A 19,990-nucleotide genomic window follows, 5' to 3' on the forward strand; every position below is an offset into this window, starting at 1 on the left:
GGAAGCATGCAGGAGGCAAAAAGAAGGGAAGAAATATTGGATGCACAGTCAGAAGGAAGTGCAACCAGACTCTCATGAAATCTCCAGACAACAAAGGTAGGAAAAATTATTTTATTTTCAATTTAGTGATCAAAATGCGTCCGTTCTGAGAATTTATATCTGCTGTCTATAGTTTGCACTATGGTCCCCTTTTTCTAAACCGCAAAAGCAGTTTTTAACGCAGGGAGCCTATGAGCGTTGGGAGCAGCACAGCTCCCTGCGCTAAAAACCGCTATCGCGGTTTAGTAAAAGGTGAGGGGGTATATTTGTCTATTTTTGTATAGTTGTTACTGAGGTGACATTGTATATTTTAAAGTCATCTGCCTTGACCTCTTTGAAAAAACCCCCAAATATAAATTATAATTAACATTTTCTCTGCATACAGTGTGCATTGCGTTTTTTTAAATTTTATTGTTGGTAGATCATTTTAACTTGGTCATTTTAAAAGTAGCTCGCAAGCCAAAAAAATGTGGGCACCCCTGCCCTAGACATATGATTTATTATTTGTACGCTAATCTGTTAACACCTCTACAGATTCCTTCCTGGATCTGTGACAAACAAGTAAAACAGAATTACAAATTCTTCTATAGTTTACAGCGAGTACTATCAAAATAAAAACACAAAACTGATGAAATGTGACTATTAGGAATATACTGCCTCTTTATGGAGGTAGCTGCTGGCTTCAAGCACTGTCAAGTAAATGCTATAAAGTCCATCTAAAAAGTGCAGTTAATAACTTAATTGATAGGCTTAATTGATACCAATAACTGGCACTTCATACCTCAAAACTGACATTAATTGGAGTTGACTTAACTTGATAAGTGTGATTCTCTAAAAGTTAGGTGCCTTATCTAAAGTGCCTACCTAAAATGGGCGTGATTATGGACAGATCGTGGGGATCTGAGTTAAGTGATTGATTATAGAATATGGGCCAATGTGTACCTTACTTAAGCCACAGGCATTTAGGCTAAGAAAACCCAGGCATAAATATGGTGTGCCTAAAAGTTAGGATGCCTAGCAACATCAAATGCTGTTTAGGTGGCACTAAATATGATTCTATACAGTGCACCAATCAAGCTTAGTGCCACACTATTTGGCACTGATTGTTTAGGCCTCCGTCAACAGTTTAGAAACAAAGCCACTGTTAATCACTTATAAATAGAAAGATGTTTGATACATTACCTTGCATCAAGTTGCAATCTGGTCTTTACTAGCCAAATGGGATTGGTGGCTGTTATTGCAGTAAAACCTAAATAAATATCTCATTATTAGTTTTAACATAATGAGAGAGAAAAAAACATAAGTACAGAAAAAGTGTAATATATGCAATAATGGGATAATACTAAAGGAAAGGTGAAGATTTTGATCAAACTATTTAAAAATACAAAAAAGGTAGTAGCTGTGCAGGCTTTTCAACAGACATTTTATGACTTTTACAAGTCCACAGAGCCAATGAACTCTCTTCTATTTTATCATTTCACACATATATTAAATAAGAAAATAGAATTAAATCCAAACTCTCTGTTGGAACTTCTTCCCTTTATCCCCTTAATCTACTTACAAGTAGCCCAATTTTAACTCACTTCATAACTGGTTTCTAGAGTATAGTAGGACAATCAAGCACCATTTAAATACAAGTGCAGCAATCTTAAAAACAATGAATTCTGTACTAGTTTTTATTATCCAAGATAACATCTAAGAAAGTATATAAAGCTATACATTTAGTATCTGCTGCCTAGGTGTGGCAGAGCCCCTCTTCAAATATGTAACTTATTAATATGAATAGATTTAGATAATAAAGATTGTTGCTTGGCCCCATGAATACTTGTACAAGCATACAAACATTTCTAATGTTATACTATGATACCACATTACAAAAGACAGTATCCGTTTCAGCTGGGGCTAAATAGTCTTTGGGCTTCCTAAAAAAAAAAAAAAAGCAGCATCACCTCTTATACCTGCACTACCATCTCATACAGATGAGCAAGGTAAAGGATACTCTGAAGTACCACAGAGGGACTGTTGTAATAACTTACAAAACATTCCCACTTCACAGGTAGTAAAACCTGAGAAAGAAGCCTGGGAGGCAGGTGTACTGGAAAATTGCCTCTAAAATGCAAATATCCAGACTGTTTACACTTGCATACCTCCCAAGACAATATGCATCATCTGTACAAATGTACAGTCTTGACAGTTTACTTAGCAGTCAGACACCATCTTGATCTGGCAGAGTCTTCAATATTCACAAAGTATAGGAAACCAGGTTTCAGCATGCTTTCTCATTCAGGTATTCAACAATAAAATTATAACAGTACAGCTTGCATACCAGTTACTCTATTCAATGTGTGTATAAGTTAAAAATGTTAGAACAAAACAGAAATAGCAAGGGATCTTAACTGTTTTAATGTTGATCTAATGTTTAAGAATAGTGATTGAACTGTTAAGTCATTAATATTTTTCTGCTCTATTATATAATTCATCAAATTAAAGTGTTATGAGGTGCTAATCAACAAGTACATCTGGTACTTTCAAAATTTTCAGTGAAAGTGACAAAACTTTGCTCCCTTACAAATGGGCTCTCAAATGTAAGCTAAAACACCTAAGAGTCCTCACGCATCTATAAAGTCTGGAGTTTCATGAGTGACAATTAAGACTTCCATTTGAATAAAGCCAACTCCCAAAAGTAGTTTATATTCTCTATATATCAATATTTTTGTAATAACTGAAATATTTCAATGGAGCATCAAGCTCAATATTTAACAGGGGATACAGAAGTGTGTTATGATGCCATTAATCCTCAAGTCATTACTGATAAATCACACTTGTCTGCCATAGGTTTCTTAAAAATGAAGAATGGTAATAGATTTGATCAATCTTTAATTAGACAAAGTGATAACTGGTGGGAATCAAGCTATCAAATTTAGGAAAGGAAGGATTATATCCTCTTTCCTGAAGATCAGCATACGATTCCTTACAGATGGGTTAAGCACCCCAATTCGCAAGTTGCTTGCAGAAGACATCAATCATTTTCTTCTCTCTGCCCCCTTGTGTCTCTGAAATAGATCTAAATGTAATATCACTTACAATATAATTTTTACTTATTGGTAGGATATAGCTCAGAGACATGGAGGAGTTAACAAGGGGGACAAACCCTCCAACCACCTCACCACCCAATCATTGCATGATCCTCCATTTTTAAATTATTGTACAAAATAACGCTTGTAGTTGATAAAAAAAACTTACATAGAAACATAGAAAATGACGGCAGAAAAGGGCCATAGCCCATCAAGTCTGCCCACTTTAATGACCCATCCCCTCGACTTTACCCCCCTAGAGATCCCACATGCTTATCCCATTTACTTTTAAAATCTTGCACGTTGCTGGCCACAATCACCTGCAGTGGAAGTTCGTTCGAATGATCAACCACCCTTTTGGTGAAGAAATACTTCCTGGTGTCGCCATGAAATTTCCCTCCTCTGATTTTTAGCGGATGCCCTCTTGTGGCCGAGGGCCCCTTAAGAAAGAAGATATCATCTTCCATCTCAATACGTCCTGTGATATATTTAAAAGTCTCAATCACGTCTCCTCTCTCTCTACGTTCCTCGAGTGAGTACAGCTGCAATTTATTCAGCCTTTCCTCATACGGGAGATCCCTAAGTCCCGAGATCATCCTGGTGGCCATTCTTTGAACCGACTCGACTCTCAGCACATCTTTTTGGTAATGTGGCCTCCAGAATTGTACACAATATTCCAGGTGAGGTCTCACCATGGATCTGTACAACGACTTCGGGCTTCCGGTTGACAAAGCTGCGGATACAACCCATCATTTGTCTAGCCTTGGATGAAGCCTTCTCCACCTGATTGGCAGTTTTCATGTCTTCACTGATTATTACTCCTAAATCCCGTTCTGCTACAGTCTCGGTTAAGGTCTCACCATTTAGTGTGTAAGTTCTGCACGGATTACTGCTGCCAAGGTGCATGACCTTACATTTTTTTTGCATTGAAGCCGAGCTGCCAAGTCGCGGACCAATGTTCCAATAGAAGTAGGTCTTGCTTCATACTGTCGGACAAAGTGCTTTTACCTACTATGTTGCAGAGTTTGGTGTCATCGGTGAACAATGTTATTTTACCTTTAAGCCCCTGAGTCAGGTCACTTACAAATATGTTGAATAGGATCGGACCCAATACCGAGCCCTGCGGCACTCCACTGGTCACCTCCGACGTTTTGGAGAGGGCACCATTTACCACCACCTCCAACCACCTCACCACCCAATCATTGCATGATCCTCCATTTTTAAATTATTGTACAAAATAACGCTTGTAGTTGATAAATATAAAAACACTTAACTAATAGATGGTTTAGTTAAGTGTTTTTTCACCTCTTACAAGTTTCATTTATATTTTTGAAGTGTTCAAGTTTTTTTATCAACTACAAGCGTTATTTTGCACAATAATTTAAAAATGGAGGATCATGCAATGATTGGGTGGTGAGGTGGTTGGGGGTTTGTCCCCTTTGTTAACCCCTCCATGTCTCTGAGCTATATCCTACCAATAAGTAAAAATTATATTGTAAGTGATATTGCAGATCAGTAGGTGCTGGACATTGTTCGAGAAGGATACAAACTTGGATTATGTCATCTCAGGGACATTTTTCTGGGTTCTCCACCAGGAAGACTGGAGAAAGCAGCCAAGATCACTGCGACTATATCAAGGCTGTTACAAATTGGAGCCATAGAGCCAGTGCCAGTTTTAGACTTGGGCTCAGAGAGATTGTGCCCAAGAAAGACTCAGGACTGGAGACCAGTTCTAGATCTCAAGGCAGTCAATGCAGCGTTGAAGGTTCCCAGTTTTCGAATGGAAATGGTGAGATCAATCATTGCCTTGATAGCTCTGGGTGAATATTTAGCCTTGCTGGATTTGACAGAGGTCTACTTGCTTATCCCCATCTTTCCAGATCACAGGAGGTTTCTCAAATTCCATGTACTACAGAGCCATTTTCAGTTCTCTGTGCTGCCATTCAGTTTGGCTAGTGCACCTCACACCTCCACCAAGGTAATGGTGGTGGCAGCAGCAGCAGCAGCAGCACATTTACACAAAGCAGCTATAAAGGTCCATCCATACTTGGACAATTGGCTGATCAGAGCACCATCTGCAATGGAATGTCGCCAGGCAGCATCTCAGGTAGTCCAGCTCCTGCAGGAGCTGGGGTGGATTATAAATTTCAAAAAGAGCCACGTGGAACCAATCCAAAGTCTGGAGTATTTGGATATCTGTTCAACACAGTAGACTAAATGCTAAGCAAAGGAGAAAAGAAAGAAAGAAAGGAGGGATGGAAAAAGAAGAAGGAGAAAAAGAAGAAGAAGATGTGAGCAAAAAGTGCGAACAGGCTAAGACACCCCCCACCCTGCACAGCCATTAATGCTGCTACCAGTTCCTGCAAGCTCTTCCACAATCGAACATACTGCCTCATAGGTTGGTATGCTTGGGAGTATGTATGTTCTGTTGTTCGGACTGGCTGTTGTTGTGAGCGAGGTGGTGAATGTTGTGGTAGGTCCCTTTGGGGACGCTTAAATATAAAATGGTGGAAGGTTATGACAATTAATGTCTTGCTTTATTGTATTCTTTGTCCTTTTGAGCTATCCCTGGTCAATCAGAGCTCTGCACCGTTTTGTTTTTCCTGTCCTGCTGAGCCCCTGGGGGGCTTTGGTTGCAGGGTCGCTGCTCATCTTGTTTATGATGCCTTCTCTTTGTATTTGGCTGTTTTTCCACTCTCGCTGTGTACTTTGTATTTACTCTGGTTGTGACCTTTTTCACTTTCAATAAATAAATGTTTTTTAAAAAAAAACACACAGTAGAGGGCAGAGTCTTTCTCCTGGAGCCACTCAAACTAAAGCTCAGACACCAGATTATGGAAATCTTGGCAAAGCCAGCTCCTACTGCATGGCATTACCTGCAGGTTCTAGGATCCATGGTAGTGACCATAGAAGTGATTATGTGGGCAAGGGCCCACCTGCATCCACTTCAGAGTGCACTGCTAGCACATTGGTCGCCTTAGAAGGACAAACTGATAGGGATTTTGGGTCCTCTGTGATGGTCGCAGGCTCATCTGACCTGCCCTAGACTCAAGGGCCTGCTCTGGTACATCCCATCCATAAAGAATCATATGCTGTGTGCATAGGAAGGATTAGGTTCTTACTTTGATAATCTTCTTTCCTGTAGAACAGCATACGATTCCTTATGCCCTGCTTTATCAGATGTCTATTATTCCTGCGTTGGCTTTTAGACTGGGAAGAATATCCAGCAGGCAGACAGGGAAGAGAAACAGAGTCCTTTGAATACTGGCATGTTAGAGCCAAGATCGATATCAGTACATTTTCTTTTGCTGAGAGGTGTACAAGTGTTAGCGCCGATTGCACACAGGTAGGTGGTTTCTTTCTCCACCGTTATTTATTGTCCTTTTAGGTAGTTGTTTATTAACTTTTGTTTACTATTGCAGAGCCGATCAAACATCTGGATCGGGGAGTTCCTCAAGCCAACCTCCCTTGTTTGCATTTCATCTCCTAGGGGGGGGTTCTCACTTTGGTATAAGCTGAAGAGAGGGGGTGCTGTCCAGAGACACAAGGGCAGACTAAGTCAGACAAAAACAGGGGAGAAGGTATAACACCAAAAATATTACTGGTGGAAGCAAAAGAAGTTGGTTATTAAACAAAAGCTCCCAAAAATCCTTTCAGAATCAAAGGCATCTGCTCAAAAGTGCTTTGCTGGCGACACCAAGTCACGTTTTAGAGAGACTAACAGATTTCAAGCATTCTACCCCTCCTGACCCATTGAGTGATCAGAGGAGACTATGCCCATGGCTCCCCCCCCCATGTACCCTGCAGCACATGGAACAAGGACGCTCCTCCCCCGCCCATCCAGCGCAAAGCTGGCATGATATGGGGTCTAAGCCACCTGAAGAGTCCATAATAATTGATCCTACCAAAACCGAGGCAATTTGAGAAGGAGGCTTTTACAATGAAATCAGGAAATCTAAGATGGCCACCATTGCATCATTTTGGCACCAGAAAACAGCTTGTGGGAGCAAAAATTTTTTTTAAAAAAAACACTGAAAATAGGATTTTGGAGGTGGGGGACCTTTGGGATACCCTCAGAAACCTTTATTTTTGCCTAAAACAGACCCACCACGATTTTCCCCATAGACAATAATGAGTTGTACTCACAGAACTTCCATGTGCTGTGCCTGCATCAGCTTCTCACTGCAGCTGGAAAATGAATTTCTGCCTTAGACAAGCAAGGGTGGCTCCAGCAGCTTGTGTCTTCAAGCTGCATTTTATTCAGGTTCAAAAACCTGAAACCTTCGCCCCTCATGCTTCTTCGAGGGGGGGAGGGGGTGTTGCAGTCAACCTCTGCCAAGTCTCCTGGCCAGTCGCAGGGTGAAATCAGCCTGCACGGCACCGCTCCTAGGGGACCTAACCCTGAGCTCCCAAGTGTTAAAGCAGGCAGGTACTCTTTTAAAAGTGCAGCTCCAGACTACTGGGCACCTCCTTGCAAAGATACTCAAAAATGAAAAATCTATTGCAGAGATGAAAAGACCGATCATCTCAACTCACTTGCAGAGATAAAACTGAGGAGAGGGGTGCTGCCCAGAGATACAAGGGGGCAGAGAGAAGAAAATGATTATATCTTCTGCAAACAACTTGCGAGTTGGGGTGCTTAATCCATCCGTAATGAATCCTATGCTGGCCCAAAAATGGGGACCTTGGTTTATATTTGGGTCAGCACACACCCTCACCCTTTCCAGACTTTTTGCAGGCCTCCCCCAGGCCTGCCATAAGCCCTGGTGGTCTAGCGGTAGGCCAGTAGAGGATGGATCCCTCCTGTTTCCTGTTCTGGTTGACTCTGACACATCCCACCACTCCTTCCCACCTCCTAGACTTTTAACAAACCTATCTTTAAAGCCCTGGTGGTACAACAGTGAACCGTGGCAGGAGCGAATTTCTTATGCTTCTGCCCCTTGCAGAGCCATTATCTGAAAAGACTGCCACAAATTCTCATGGCAACCTTGTGAGAACGTAGGAACTCACAAGGTTATATGAGAACTTGCAGCAGCTATTTCAGATAGCAGCTCTGCATGGGGCAGGAGCGAAGGAAGATCATTCCTGCCCCAGTTCACCGCTTACCACCAGAGCTTTAAAGGTAGGTTTTAAAAAGGTTTGGGAGGTGGGATGTGTCAGAGTCAGTCGGGACAGGTGGAAAGAATCCCTCCTGTCCTTGTCCACTGTTGAACCACCAGGGCTTACGACAGGTCTGGGGAGGCCTGCAAGGTATCAGGAGAGGGAAGGGATGGAGGGGGGCTGAGTGCAGAGCCTAGCAGGGAGGGAGGGGGCTGGGTATAGAGCCTAGCATCGCATGGAGCAAGGGGTCTGGGTGCAGAGCCTGGCAGGGAGGGGGGTGGCTATGTGCATAGAAAGGGCAAGGAGGGTGGAACTGGGTAAAGAGCCTTGCAAGTGTGGGAGGGGGCTGGGTGCAAAGCCTGGCAAGGGAGGGAGGTAGGGAGGTTGGGTGCAGAACCTGGTAGGGGAGGAAGGAGGCAGGGGAAGAAGAGGACTGGGTGCAGAGCCTGTGAGGGCTGAATGCAGAGCCTGGCCGGGAGGGAGGGTGTGTGTGTGTGCAGAGCCTGGCATGGCAGGTAAGGAAGGGAGTTGGGTGCAAAGCTTGAAAGGGCAAGGAGGGTGGAACTGGGTATAGAGCCTTGCAAGGGTGGGAGGGGGCTGGGAGCAAAGCCTGGCAAGGGAGGGAGGCAGGGTGCAGAGCCTGGCAGGGGAGGAAGAGGATTGTGGGCACTTGAATATAAACCCCCAGTTCATATTCGGGTCAACCTTTCTTCCTACTTTTTGGGGTGGAACAGATCACCTCAGTTTATATTCATATCGGTTTATATTTGAGTATATATGGTATTTACCATCTGGGAGCATCAGGCAGTGTATAACCACAGCCTAATGCTCCTGGCCTGCGGTGCTGGGTTCTTCTCCCTCCCTCCCCCCTGGGTAGTTTTGGGTTCCCCTGATACATGGCCCCCCACAGGCCTACCCACCACCTCTAGTGGCTTCTTAAACCATCATTGGTGATCCGGGGAGGGCCTTCAGAGGTGGTCTGGGATCTGGGTAGACATGAAGACTACCAATAGTGGCAGAATTTTGATGACCGTTCTAGAGTGGCCAGGAACAATTGGGCATCACTCCTGGCCAAAGAGCCCCAGACCCTAGACCACCCCTGGAGGATCCCCCGGACCACCAATGATTATTCACATAGCCAATTTGGGGGCCAGCCCGGGGGAATCAGGTCCATGGGGAAGGGGAAACCCACTGCCACAGGATTCAGCAAACTGAGGTACCGGGATATTGCTGGTTGCTGAATCCCACAGTGCATCAAGGTGCTGTAAAGGCCGAAACACTATCACAGATTGATGAATTCTTTCCTTAATGAACACTCACTTAAAAGCTTTTAGTAACTATTAACATTTTCCCCATATGTCAAATTTTTAATCCTTACCATATTTTATTATCCTATTTCTTATTTTTTTTTTTAAATTCTAAATTTGATATTATATGTTGTAACTGATGTGATATACAGTAATGTAAAAAAATTAGGACACCCCATGAAATATTCAGTTATTTCTTAAGAAATGTTTACATATCGATGTCAAATTTTTTTTTTTTTAATCTCTGGAAAAGAAAGTGACTTAATTGCAGGTAAACAACAAAATTTTCCTTGATTTACTCATGAAACAAAAGATATCAACACAAATGTGTATTCTAACTAAGGAATAAATTAGGACACCCCCACATATCCTCCCACTTAGAGTGGCTCAAATCACATACAGATGTATCACATCAGGTGCACATGATTAGAACATCGTTACTCAGTATTTTGAAGGAGGTTTACCCTACTTAAACCTCAGACATTTAATTTGATTTGCTCATATCTGCTGCAATGAGAGAACACCATGGTGAGATCAAAAGAGCTGTCTGAGGCCTTCAGAAAGAAGATTATAGCAGCATATAAATCTGGTAAGGGGTTTAAAAAGATCTCGAAAGAATTTGACGTTAGCCATTCCATGGTCCAGAAAACAGTGTACAAATGGAAGACTTTCCAAACAGAAACATCAAGGCCAGAGAGAACGTAGACAAACACCAGGACTTCTGGAATAGTGTTCTATGGACAGATGAGTCTAAAATTGAATTATTTGGACACCAGAAAAGAGGACATGTTTGGAGTACACCAAATACAACATTCCAGGAAAAGAACCTCATACAAACTGTGAAGTATGGAGGTGAAGTGTCATGGTTTGGGGATGCTTTGCTGCAGCAGGACCTGGCCCGCTCACCATCATAGAATCCACCATGAATTCTACCATATATCAGAGGGTGCTTGAGGAACATGTCAGACCATCTGTAAGAAAATTAAAGCTAAAGCGAAATTGGACCCTTCAACACGACAATGACCCAAAACATACCAGTAAATCCACCAAGTACTGGTTGAAAACTAAGAAATGGAGAGTCTTGGAGTGGCCAAGTCAAAGCCCTGATCTTAATCCCATGGAGATGCTGTGGGGTAATTTGAAATGGGCTGTACATGCAAGAAACTCCTCAAACATCTCACAACTGAAAGAATTCTGCATTGAGGAGTGGGCCAACCTTTCCTCAGACCGATGTCAGAGACTGGTAGATGGCTACAAGAAGCATCTCACAGCAGTTATTTCAGCCAAAGGGGGTAACACTAGCTATTGGGGTGTAGGGTGTCCTATTTTATTACTCAGTTAGAATATACATTTTTGTGGATATCTTTTGTTTCATGAGTAATTCAAGGAAACTTTTGTTGTTTACCTGTAATTACATCACTTTCTTTTCCAGATTTGATAGATATGTGAACATTTCTTAAGAAAGAACTGAATATTTAATAGGATATCGTAATTTTTTCACATGACTGTACCTTGTTTCATGTATTTTATATACAGCAGCAAGCTTTTGGCTATTCAACAAATGAAAAATTTGGTATTCACATTAAAGACACAAGAAACCACTTAAAATTTTTTTTTGCAGTTTGTTCACCCAGCAGCATCAATATAAATTTTATTATGGTGCTGCACCTTATTTTACTATATTTCCAGCTATTTGACTGAAACAAATCTGATTGCACCAATGTTTAAGGCCCTGTATCATAAATACTCTTTTATAAGAAAGCAACTTTTTACTGCAAATATTTGTATTGAAAAAAATTACCTATGCAATTTGAATAATTGGAAATGGTTGACCCCAAGCATTTTGTATTGAAATAAAAAATAAAAACAAAACAGCTAAGATCCCAAGTATGCCTATTCTGGGCTGACATGAAACATTGGCTTGCTTAATGCTTAAAATGGCAACACAGAAGACAACAACTTTACTGTAGAACAAATATATGAATACAAGCTGTAGCATCTTAAAGATGCAACTCTACATTTTGGGTGGGGGGGGGAAATAACTAGCTGTTATTTAAAGGGCTCTTCTATTAGTCAATAGTATTTAATCCTAACAGCCACCAGTGAAAGGTATTCTCTACCTTTCCCTGAGCTGCATTAAAGTACACAATGAATTAAAAATTGATACCTATTTCAAGACAATATTATATTGCATTAAATATAGAAGAGGAATCGCTTTACAATATTTTATTTCTTTTAATTTTATTGCTACCTACTTTTTCTTTTAACAAACCCGAAGTGCAGTTCTTACACTCGAGGCTGCAAGAGATGTTCAGTACTCACGAGGTTTAAGTTAGTCCATATTTCTGCAGGAAGTGACCTGCGGATGGGGAGCATGAGATGATACGATCTCACTCTTTTCACGGGAGAAATGTACAGTAAATGCCTAAAATAGACACAGGCTTTTCTGTATCATAACAACAAGCAGTGACCTCAGACAGATGAGTACAAACAAATCCCAGGAGGAGGATTTTCTTAATTTGTTACTGCAATCTAACTTTTTCAGGTTAAGAATTGTCTGTTCTTATTTTAAAAAATATATTTATGTAGAAAACAAAAATACTAACAGGCCACAGAATCAAGTATGTAATAGTAAGTTTTGAGTACTGAAGTTTTTGCCATTTGCAGCAATGAAAATGTTTTAAAGCTAAATACTTACCTAAATTAAAAAAAATAAATTTTATATATATATATATATATATATATATATATATATATATATATATATATATATATATAAAACACACTCATAACCTTTTTCAAATGCTAACCTTGTCAATCAGGAATAATTAAGCAACTTTTATTATGACCTGAGAATCATTTCCCAATTTTCATTATAAATGTTATAATGAGAGAACAAGGAAACTCAGGACATTTTACTGGGATGGTACAAATTAGGTACTGTTATTTCAATTTTACTGTTATCTTAGAATAGTATTTACAATATATGTATTAAATAAATTTAGTTCCAGTTTTGTCAAAATAAAAGGAACACAAAATACCAAGCTGTGCTCATAAACTGCCAATTCTTTAACATGGAAACATGACTATCTTTCTTACTATCCCCCTCTTTTATAAAGCTCGATAGCACGGACTGCTTAGTTAACTGTCTCAAAGAAAATAAGAATTTAAAGGGCTTTGGGACTTTTGCCACGCAGCAACCACTACATGGCTTTGTAAAAAGGGGAGGGGGAGTATGTGTGTCTATACATCACTCTGTAAGCCTGGTATCCCTTTATAAATTTTAATTAATAATAGTAGTAGTAGTAGTAGTAGTAGTAGTAGTAATACTGCCTGTTAAAACATCTTCATAAAACCCAAAATAGTCAAGTTTCACCCATAGGCTGTGTCAATGTTCAAAATATACTACAAACCAAGACAGAAAAACATGAATACAAGATGTTTTCTCAGGATTTCTGCAGTTGGCATTGTGATTTTTGCAGATTTCAGAGTTTCGCTGCGTCATGAATGCAAGATGTAAATTTATAAAATGCATAAAATAATGTAGCAATGATAAAGAACAATGATTGAACTGCCTGAACTGTTGTCAATTTTCGTTGATGCTTTTCTACATTCAATAATCCTGTCCATTCCTTCGTATATTAAAGACTCACATAAAAAAATAATGGTTAATCCTGAAATCAGTGAACTTAAGGTAGGCATGGGTACACAGCATTTTAAGATCTCTGTTTTTGTGGACAATCTCTTGGTTCATATTACACATCCCAGACACTCAGGACCAGATTCTATAAACTGCACCCTAATTGCAGATGTCAAGGGGTGCCTAACTTTAGGATCTGCATGCAACTTTTTTAAATTGGCTTAATTGGTGTGGTAATTGACCATGCCAGATTTCAGCAAATCAACAACAACAAAAATTAGCAATTAAGAATTTGGTGCTAAACTCTTAGGACACCTGGCGACACCTAAGTGGAGGCACCCTCTGATGCCTAAATGCCTACCTGAAAAGTAGGCTTGGTTAGGGGAGAGTAGGCGTGGTTGACCTAGGTATCCAAGGTCAACACAGTAAACTAGACCCGGTAAAACCTGGCCTAATATTCAGGCATCTACTTCTAGGATGCCTAGCAATGTCTAAGCATGCCTAGGTGCCACTAGGCAGGATTCTAAAAGCGGTGCCAAGTAGTTGATTGACTACCGTGCTGAATAGCACCTACAATGTAGGCAGGCACCATTTATAGAATTTGGCCCTCATTGCCTACATTTTTGGAGAGATTTGAGTTTGGTGACTTCTCTGGGTTAAGACCTGGACAAATCTGTTGCATTGGCTTGGGAGATTTCCTTTACAATGGGTGACTGACAAATTTAAATATTTAGAGATTCAATTGCCCTCTGATTTGAGCAACTTGTATCATTATAATATTTCCTGTCTTCTGCATTATAATTATTATATCTCTTGTCTTCTGCAAACTACTAAACAGCTAGCTATTTGGAAGTCTTTATATTTCCATTTGGCCAGTATTCTGAGATGGCTTATGTGTTATACCATGTTCCCCTTTAGCTACTGAGTAACAATCAACATGATTTGCATTAAGTAATCTCCAAATTTTTCTGGGGAAATAAAATTCTAAAGTGAAGATAGGGTCTTTGATGGTACTTGAAAGCAAGAAGGTTTGGGTCTTCTGGACTTTAAACTGGGCTAGCCTTCTGTGCCATGCTAGAGTTTGGGTTCTGGACAGAAAGGAAAATGCTTCTCTGCAGATTGAAAAATTGCATTATGAACAGGATGTATTTTTACATGCTAATGGTCCTATATCTTCTGGGATGACTTTGAGGGTAGTACTTAAGAGGGCGGTGGGAGTGGAGGGGATAGGATTGGGGGATTTAGGGGGTACGGGTCAGTACCAAGAAGCAGTTTTGACACCAGGTCAGGAGCTGTACCTCCAAGAATAGAAGGGAGGTTGTCGGTTTATTGGGAAGCGTGGGCGAAGATCACTTCAGACTGCTGGGTATTGGATATTATTCAGGAGGGGTTAAAGCTAGAATTCTTTCATCCCTTTCCAGACTTATTTGTGGATTCTCCTGTGGGAAAGCCAGAAAAAAATGGTCAGAGTCTGAGCAACAGAAAAGAGGCTACTAGATCTAGCAGCCATAGAAGTCGTTCTGGACACAAAGTCAGTCTTGGGCAGATACTCCATATACTTTATTGTGCCCAAAAAAGACTAAGAAGACTGGAGGTCAATCCTGGATCTGAAGCTGGTCAATGTTGCTCTCAAAATACCACGTTTCCACATGGAAACAATGAGGTCAGTCCAATATCTTCCTTGGCACTGGGAGAATTTCTCACTTCGCTGGATTTAACAGAGGCCTATCTACATAGCTCTATTTTTCCAGATTAGAGGAAGTTCTCGAGGTTCAATGTTCTGGAGCAGCACTTTTTTCTTGGCCCTTCCGCTTGGGCTGGCCATGGCACCACACAACTTCACCAAGGTGATGGTCATGGTAGCAGCACACCTCCGCAAGGAGGGTATACAAATATATCCATACCTGGACGACTGGCTGATATGAGTTCTGTCCAAATCTGAATGAAGGACAGCTGTGCAGCGCGTAATCCAGTTTTTGCAGAGCTTGGGCTGGGTCATAAACTTCCAAAAAGCCACCTGGATCCTGCACAGTTCCTGGAGTATCTGGACGTCAATTACAAGATGAAGGACAATAAAGTTTTTCTCCCAGAAATCTGCAGAGTGTAGCTCATGTGTCAGATCAAGTAGTTTTGGGACAGACCAGCACTGATATTACTTGCAGGTGTTGGTGGCAAATATAGACATGGTCCCCTGGGTGAAAGCACATTTACGTCCTTTCCAGCATACGCTTTTATCCCACTGATCCCTGTAGACAGATACGTTGCAGATGCCCTGCTTTGGACATCAGAAGTGCATCAGTTTCAACTAAAGACATGGGAAGGAGGCACTGGGGGCACTAAAGACATGGGAAGGAGGCATGGGGACACTAAAGACAGGAAGGGGCACTAAAGACATGGGAAGGAGGCACTGGGACACTAAGGACATGGGAAGGAGGCACTGGGGCACTAGACAGGAAGGGGCACTAAGGACATGGGAAGGAGGCACTGGGGGCACTAAAGACAGGAAGGGGCACTAAAGATATGGAAAGGAGGCACTGGGGGCACTAAAGACAGGAAGGGGCACTAAGGACATGGGAAGGAGGCACCGGGGGCACTAAAGACATGGGAAGGAGGCACCGGGGGCACTAAGGACATAGGAAGGAGGCACCGGGGGCACTAAGGATATAGGAAGGAAAGAGGGAGGGAATAGAAAGGGCCTGAGTGCAGAAAGAAAGAAAGGATACACAGACAGAAGGAAACTTAACCAGAGACTCATGAAATCAATCACCAGACAGCAAAGGTAGGAAAAATGATTTTATTTTCAATTTAGTGATCAAAATGTGTCAGTTTTGAGAATTTATATCTGCTGTCTATTTTTCTATGGTGACTGAGCTTGCGGAGATGGGGCAGAAACAGGGTTTTAAAATTTTAGTCCTAGTAGTTTGCCGGTCCACAAAATGATTCTTTTATTTCTGCCGGTCCACGGGTGTAAAAAGGTTGAAAAACACTGATGTAGAATATGCCGGCTTTCTTTTTTGCCCAGCCGCACGCGCGGCTGCTCGAGTTGTTCAGTCCTCTCCTCTCTTGCAACTTCCTGTTTCCGGTTGCATCAGAGGATAATATTGAACAAATGAGCAGCCGCGCGTGCGGCTGGGCGAAAAAGAAAGCCGGCATACTCTATATCTAAGGTGAGGTAGAGGGAGGGAGATGGCGGAACGCTGCAATCGGTCGGGTGTCTGCTGTTTTTGTATCACTGCCTGCCTGCGCTCACATTCCAGATCCTCCTGCATTTTTAGTGTGTACAATTGACCTGATTCGAGCTATAGGTCAACATGGGGGACACGTCATTGCAAGGGAGGACAAGTCAATTGATTTATTTTATGTTCTGTTTTAACTAAGGGCAGAGGCACTGAAACAGATTCTCAGTGCAGTAGTAGTAGTGGCAGGACTCTCTTCTGTCTTCATGGTGTTTCGCAGTACTGAGGCTTATATGGATGCAGCGGGGACGGTGACGGGCGGTGAATGGGATGGCAGTAGCGGTGACAGGGCGGTGAAAGGGATGGTGGTGACGGTGACGGGATGGTGAAGGGAACGGCGGTGACGGGGCGGTGCAGAGGATGGTGGGCCGGGGACGGTGCAGTGACAGGGACAGATTTTTTCCCCGTGTCATTCTTTATTCAAAAGCTCACTGCAGGACAAGGCGGTCTGAGTTTTCTCACACAATTTAATGGCAGTAGCCTATGTCAATCAGTAGGGAGGCACCAAATGTACTCCTCTAGAGTTGGAGGCCCAATGATGTTTCAGTGGGCAGAGATCCACCTGTTGGCACTCTCAGCGGCACATGTAGCGAGAGTAGATAATGCACAAATGGATTTCCTCAGCCAACAGACTCTGGATCCTGGACTCTCTCAGGAAGCACTCGACAGAACCATGAGTCAGTAGTGATGCCTGAGGTTTGACCTGATGGCGTCGGCAGCAAACAAGAAAGCAGCTTGGTTCTTCAGTCGAAGATACAAGCCAGGAAACGCTGGTCTGGATGTCCTGGTGCAGCCATAGCCACAGGTAGAGCTCCCGTACGTGTTCCCACCATAGCCCATGAAAGGCAGAGTTCAATGAAGAATAAGGTCACTTCTAAGGCAACCATAGTACAAAGGTCTGATCCATCTAGAGAGGGACCAGGGTCTCAGACTACACTATCATTCGGAGTTTCTCTCACAGGGTCCAATTGCCCTGGGGGATACAGAGCGCTTTAATCTTAACAGCATGGATCTTGAGCACGTAAAGGCTATTCGGAAGTGATGATTGCCGCTCTCCTGAAGTCCAAGAAGCAGACAACCTTGGCTGCCTATGGGAAGGCCTGGAAATGCTTCCAGAGCTAGTGTGCACAGAAGAGTAAGGACCCGATCACAGTACCGGTTTTGCTAGTCTTAGCTTTCCTTCAAGAAGGGTTAGAGCAGTGGTTCCTAAACCTGTCCTGGGGGACCCCCAGCCAGTCAAATGAATATGCATGAGAGAGATTTGCATATAATGGAAGTGACAGGTATGCAAATCTCTCTCATGCATATTCATTAGGGATATCTTAAAAACCTGACTGGCTGGGGGTCCCCCAGGACAGGTTTGGGAACCACTGGGTTAGAGAAAGGCCTAGCGGTTATAAAACTTACCACACTTTAGAAAAAGGGCCTCTTAATTTATGCTTGTTTTAGGATCATATGACCTATTTAATATCTTATAAAGCAATAGTGATAGGGATACTTCTATATTACCATTATCAAATAATTGGCTCTTTGCAGATTTACAATAAGGAGTTTTAACAGTCATTTCTGAGATGTTACAAAATTCAAAGGGATTTATTTAATCTAATAAAACACAATTTTTATAAAGTCTCAAAAATAAAGTTTTTAATATATGACAAGACAATTTATAATTTGGTTGAGATCTAATGGCAAGTGGAAAGAAAGAGGAGGTATGAAGATCATTATATTTTTCACAGAAATGTTCATAAGCCATTATTAAGATGGATGTGGGATAATCCACTGCTTATTCCTGTTAATCTTCTCAGGAGTCCATATGTTAGGTGATCAATTCATTCCCGCAAACCAGGTTTTGCAGAAGTGTGTTACTCACAACTTTTAGCTCATGACCCTGGTAAGATCATATAAAGCATCTGCTACGTAATCCACCACTTCTAGAACCAGCTGGGGACAGACGTGCTCCTCCAGAGGGTTCCCGTCTCAATCTGGTATGACAGATCCATGTGACAAATGAAGCTGCCACCACCATTTTGATTCCCAGAGCAAGGGCCTCAAACAGACTCTTCAAAACCATGTCCACCATGCGATATTGTGCATCTTTCAGCATAACTCCTCCCTCACTCGAGAGAGCCGTGCGCTTGGTGACTTGAGCCACCGCACAGTCTACCTTTGGCTGACCAAACAGCTGCTGGAACTCAGGTGCTATTGGGTAGAGTCTGGATATGGTTTTTACAATCCTTAAGGATTCTTCCGGGGTCTCCAATTGCCCAGTAACTAGGGCAGTAATATCTGGATGTGCTGGAAAAAAAGGAGGTCCGAGTATTGGAGCTGCTCATTACTATGCACTGGGAAATGGAGGTCTGCACTTCCAGCTACAGCAGATCAAAGGATCATCCCCCCGGTCAAGTGCCAGAGAGGCATCTTGGCTGCCAGACCCAAACAGGGAACTGGAGTCTTCCAGGACTATCTCCAACCCCTGAGATAAAAGGTACATGGAGTCTGATCTCCAATCCTGCCAGTCAGGCTCCAAGTGGTTGCTGGATCTGGGGGTCAGCATGCTTATCTGAGGAGAAATCATAGGAAGTGAAGATGCTCCCTGGCTCCCAGGGGAATGGACCCTGAGTCCTGAAGTAGCACACAGCTGGATCCACCCGAAAGTTTGCCCTGAGAGCTGAAGTCCGTCTCCGCTGAACCTGTGTCCTTTCCCAGGCAGAAAATCCCCAAATATGGGGTCTCAGGGCAGGAAAACCTGGTGTATATACTCCACTGGTTCTTATGAGTAAACTACAATTAATTGGTCATAAGAGTGGGATGTCCTTAAATATTTCAAAGAAGATCTTATGAACTAATGTACATAATTTAAACTGTCTACAAGCAGTAATTAATAACCAATATAGGTTGATCAAAAGAGGTGTTACATGATCAAATCTTTTAGCATTATAGATCAATCTAGAAGCTGTATTCTGAAGTGATTGAAGACATTTGAGTTACTTATCTGAGCAGGCTAAATACAAAGTATTACAATAATCCAACTGAGGTAAGATGAAAGCTTGCGTTAATATTTTTAAATGATCAGAAAGAAAATATTGTCTAGTGTGTCATAATTGATGACACTATCAAAAAATTATCAGTCTAAAAATAAAAAATAATTCATTATTTCCTAAATTTTAAGTGACATTTCAAATTTCAGAGTGATTTCCAATATATTGTGTTCTCTATATAATGTAGCATGTTGTTACTTCTGAATCATAAAAATTTAGTTTTGTCATCATTTTATTTCCAATAAATGTTTAGTGGCCCAATTTTCTAGTTATGACACATTATTGAATGGTAAATTATTACTGGATATGATGAGAATTAATAAACTGGTGTCATATCCACAAGTATAAAATATCACATTTAGTATTTATAAAACATTTCCCAAAGTACCCATCAAAACGTTAAAACATTTTGGTGATAAAAAGGATCCTTATGGTACTCCACAGCTTAAAGACCAGGATTATATGATATTTATATTAAAACAAATTCCCCCAATATAGCATACATATTTGTTTGAAAGTTGTTACAGATTGATTTATATGCATTTTTTTTCATTTT

General features: G+C 41.6%; 1 protein-coding gene across 1 annotated transcript in view; it reads right to left on the reverse strand.

Annotated features, from left to right (window-relative positions):
- SLC25A36 (solute carrier family 25 member 36) overlaps positions 1–19,990 on the reverse strand; it is a 149,613-nt gene that overhangs the window by 22,260 nt on the left and 107,363 nt on the right. The window contains exon 6 of the mRNA XM_033958382.1: positions 1,222–1,288. Within this exon, the coding sequence (XP_033814273.1) occupies positions 1,222–1,288 (67 nt within the window). The remainder of the gene's footprint in view (positions 1–1,221; positions 1,289–19,990) is intronic.

This window comes from Geotrypetes seraphini, chromosome 9 (genome assembly GCF_902459505.1).
Source record: "Geotrypetes seraphini chromosome 9, aGeoSer1.1, whole genome shotgun sequence".
NCBI lineage: Eukaryota > Metazoa > Chordata > Amphibia > Gymnophiona > Dermophiidae > Geotrypetes > Geotrypetes seraphini.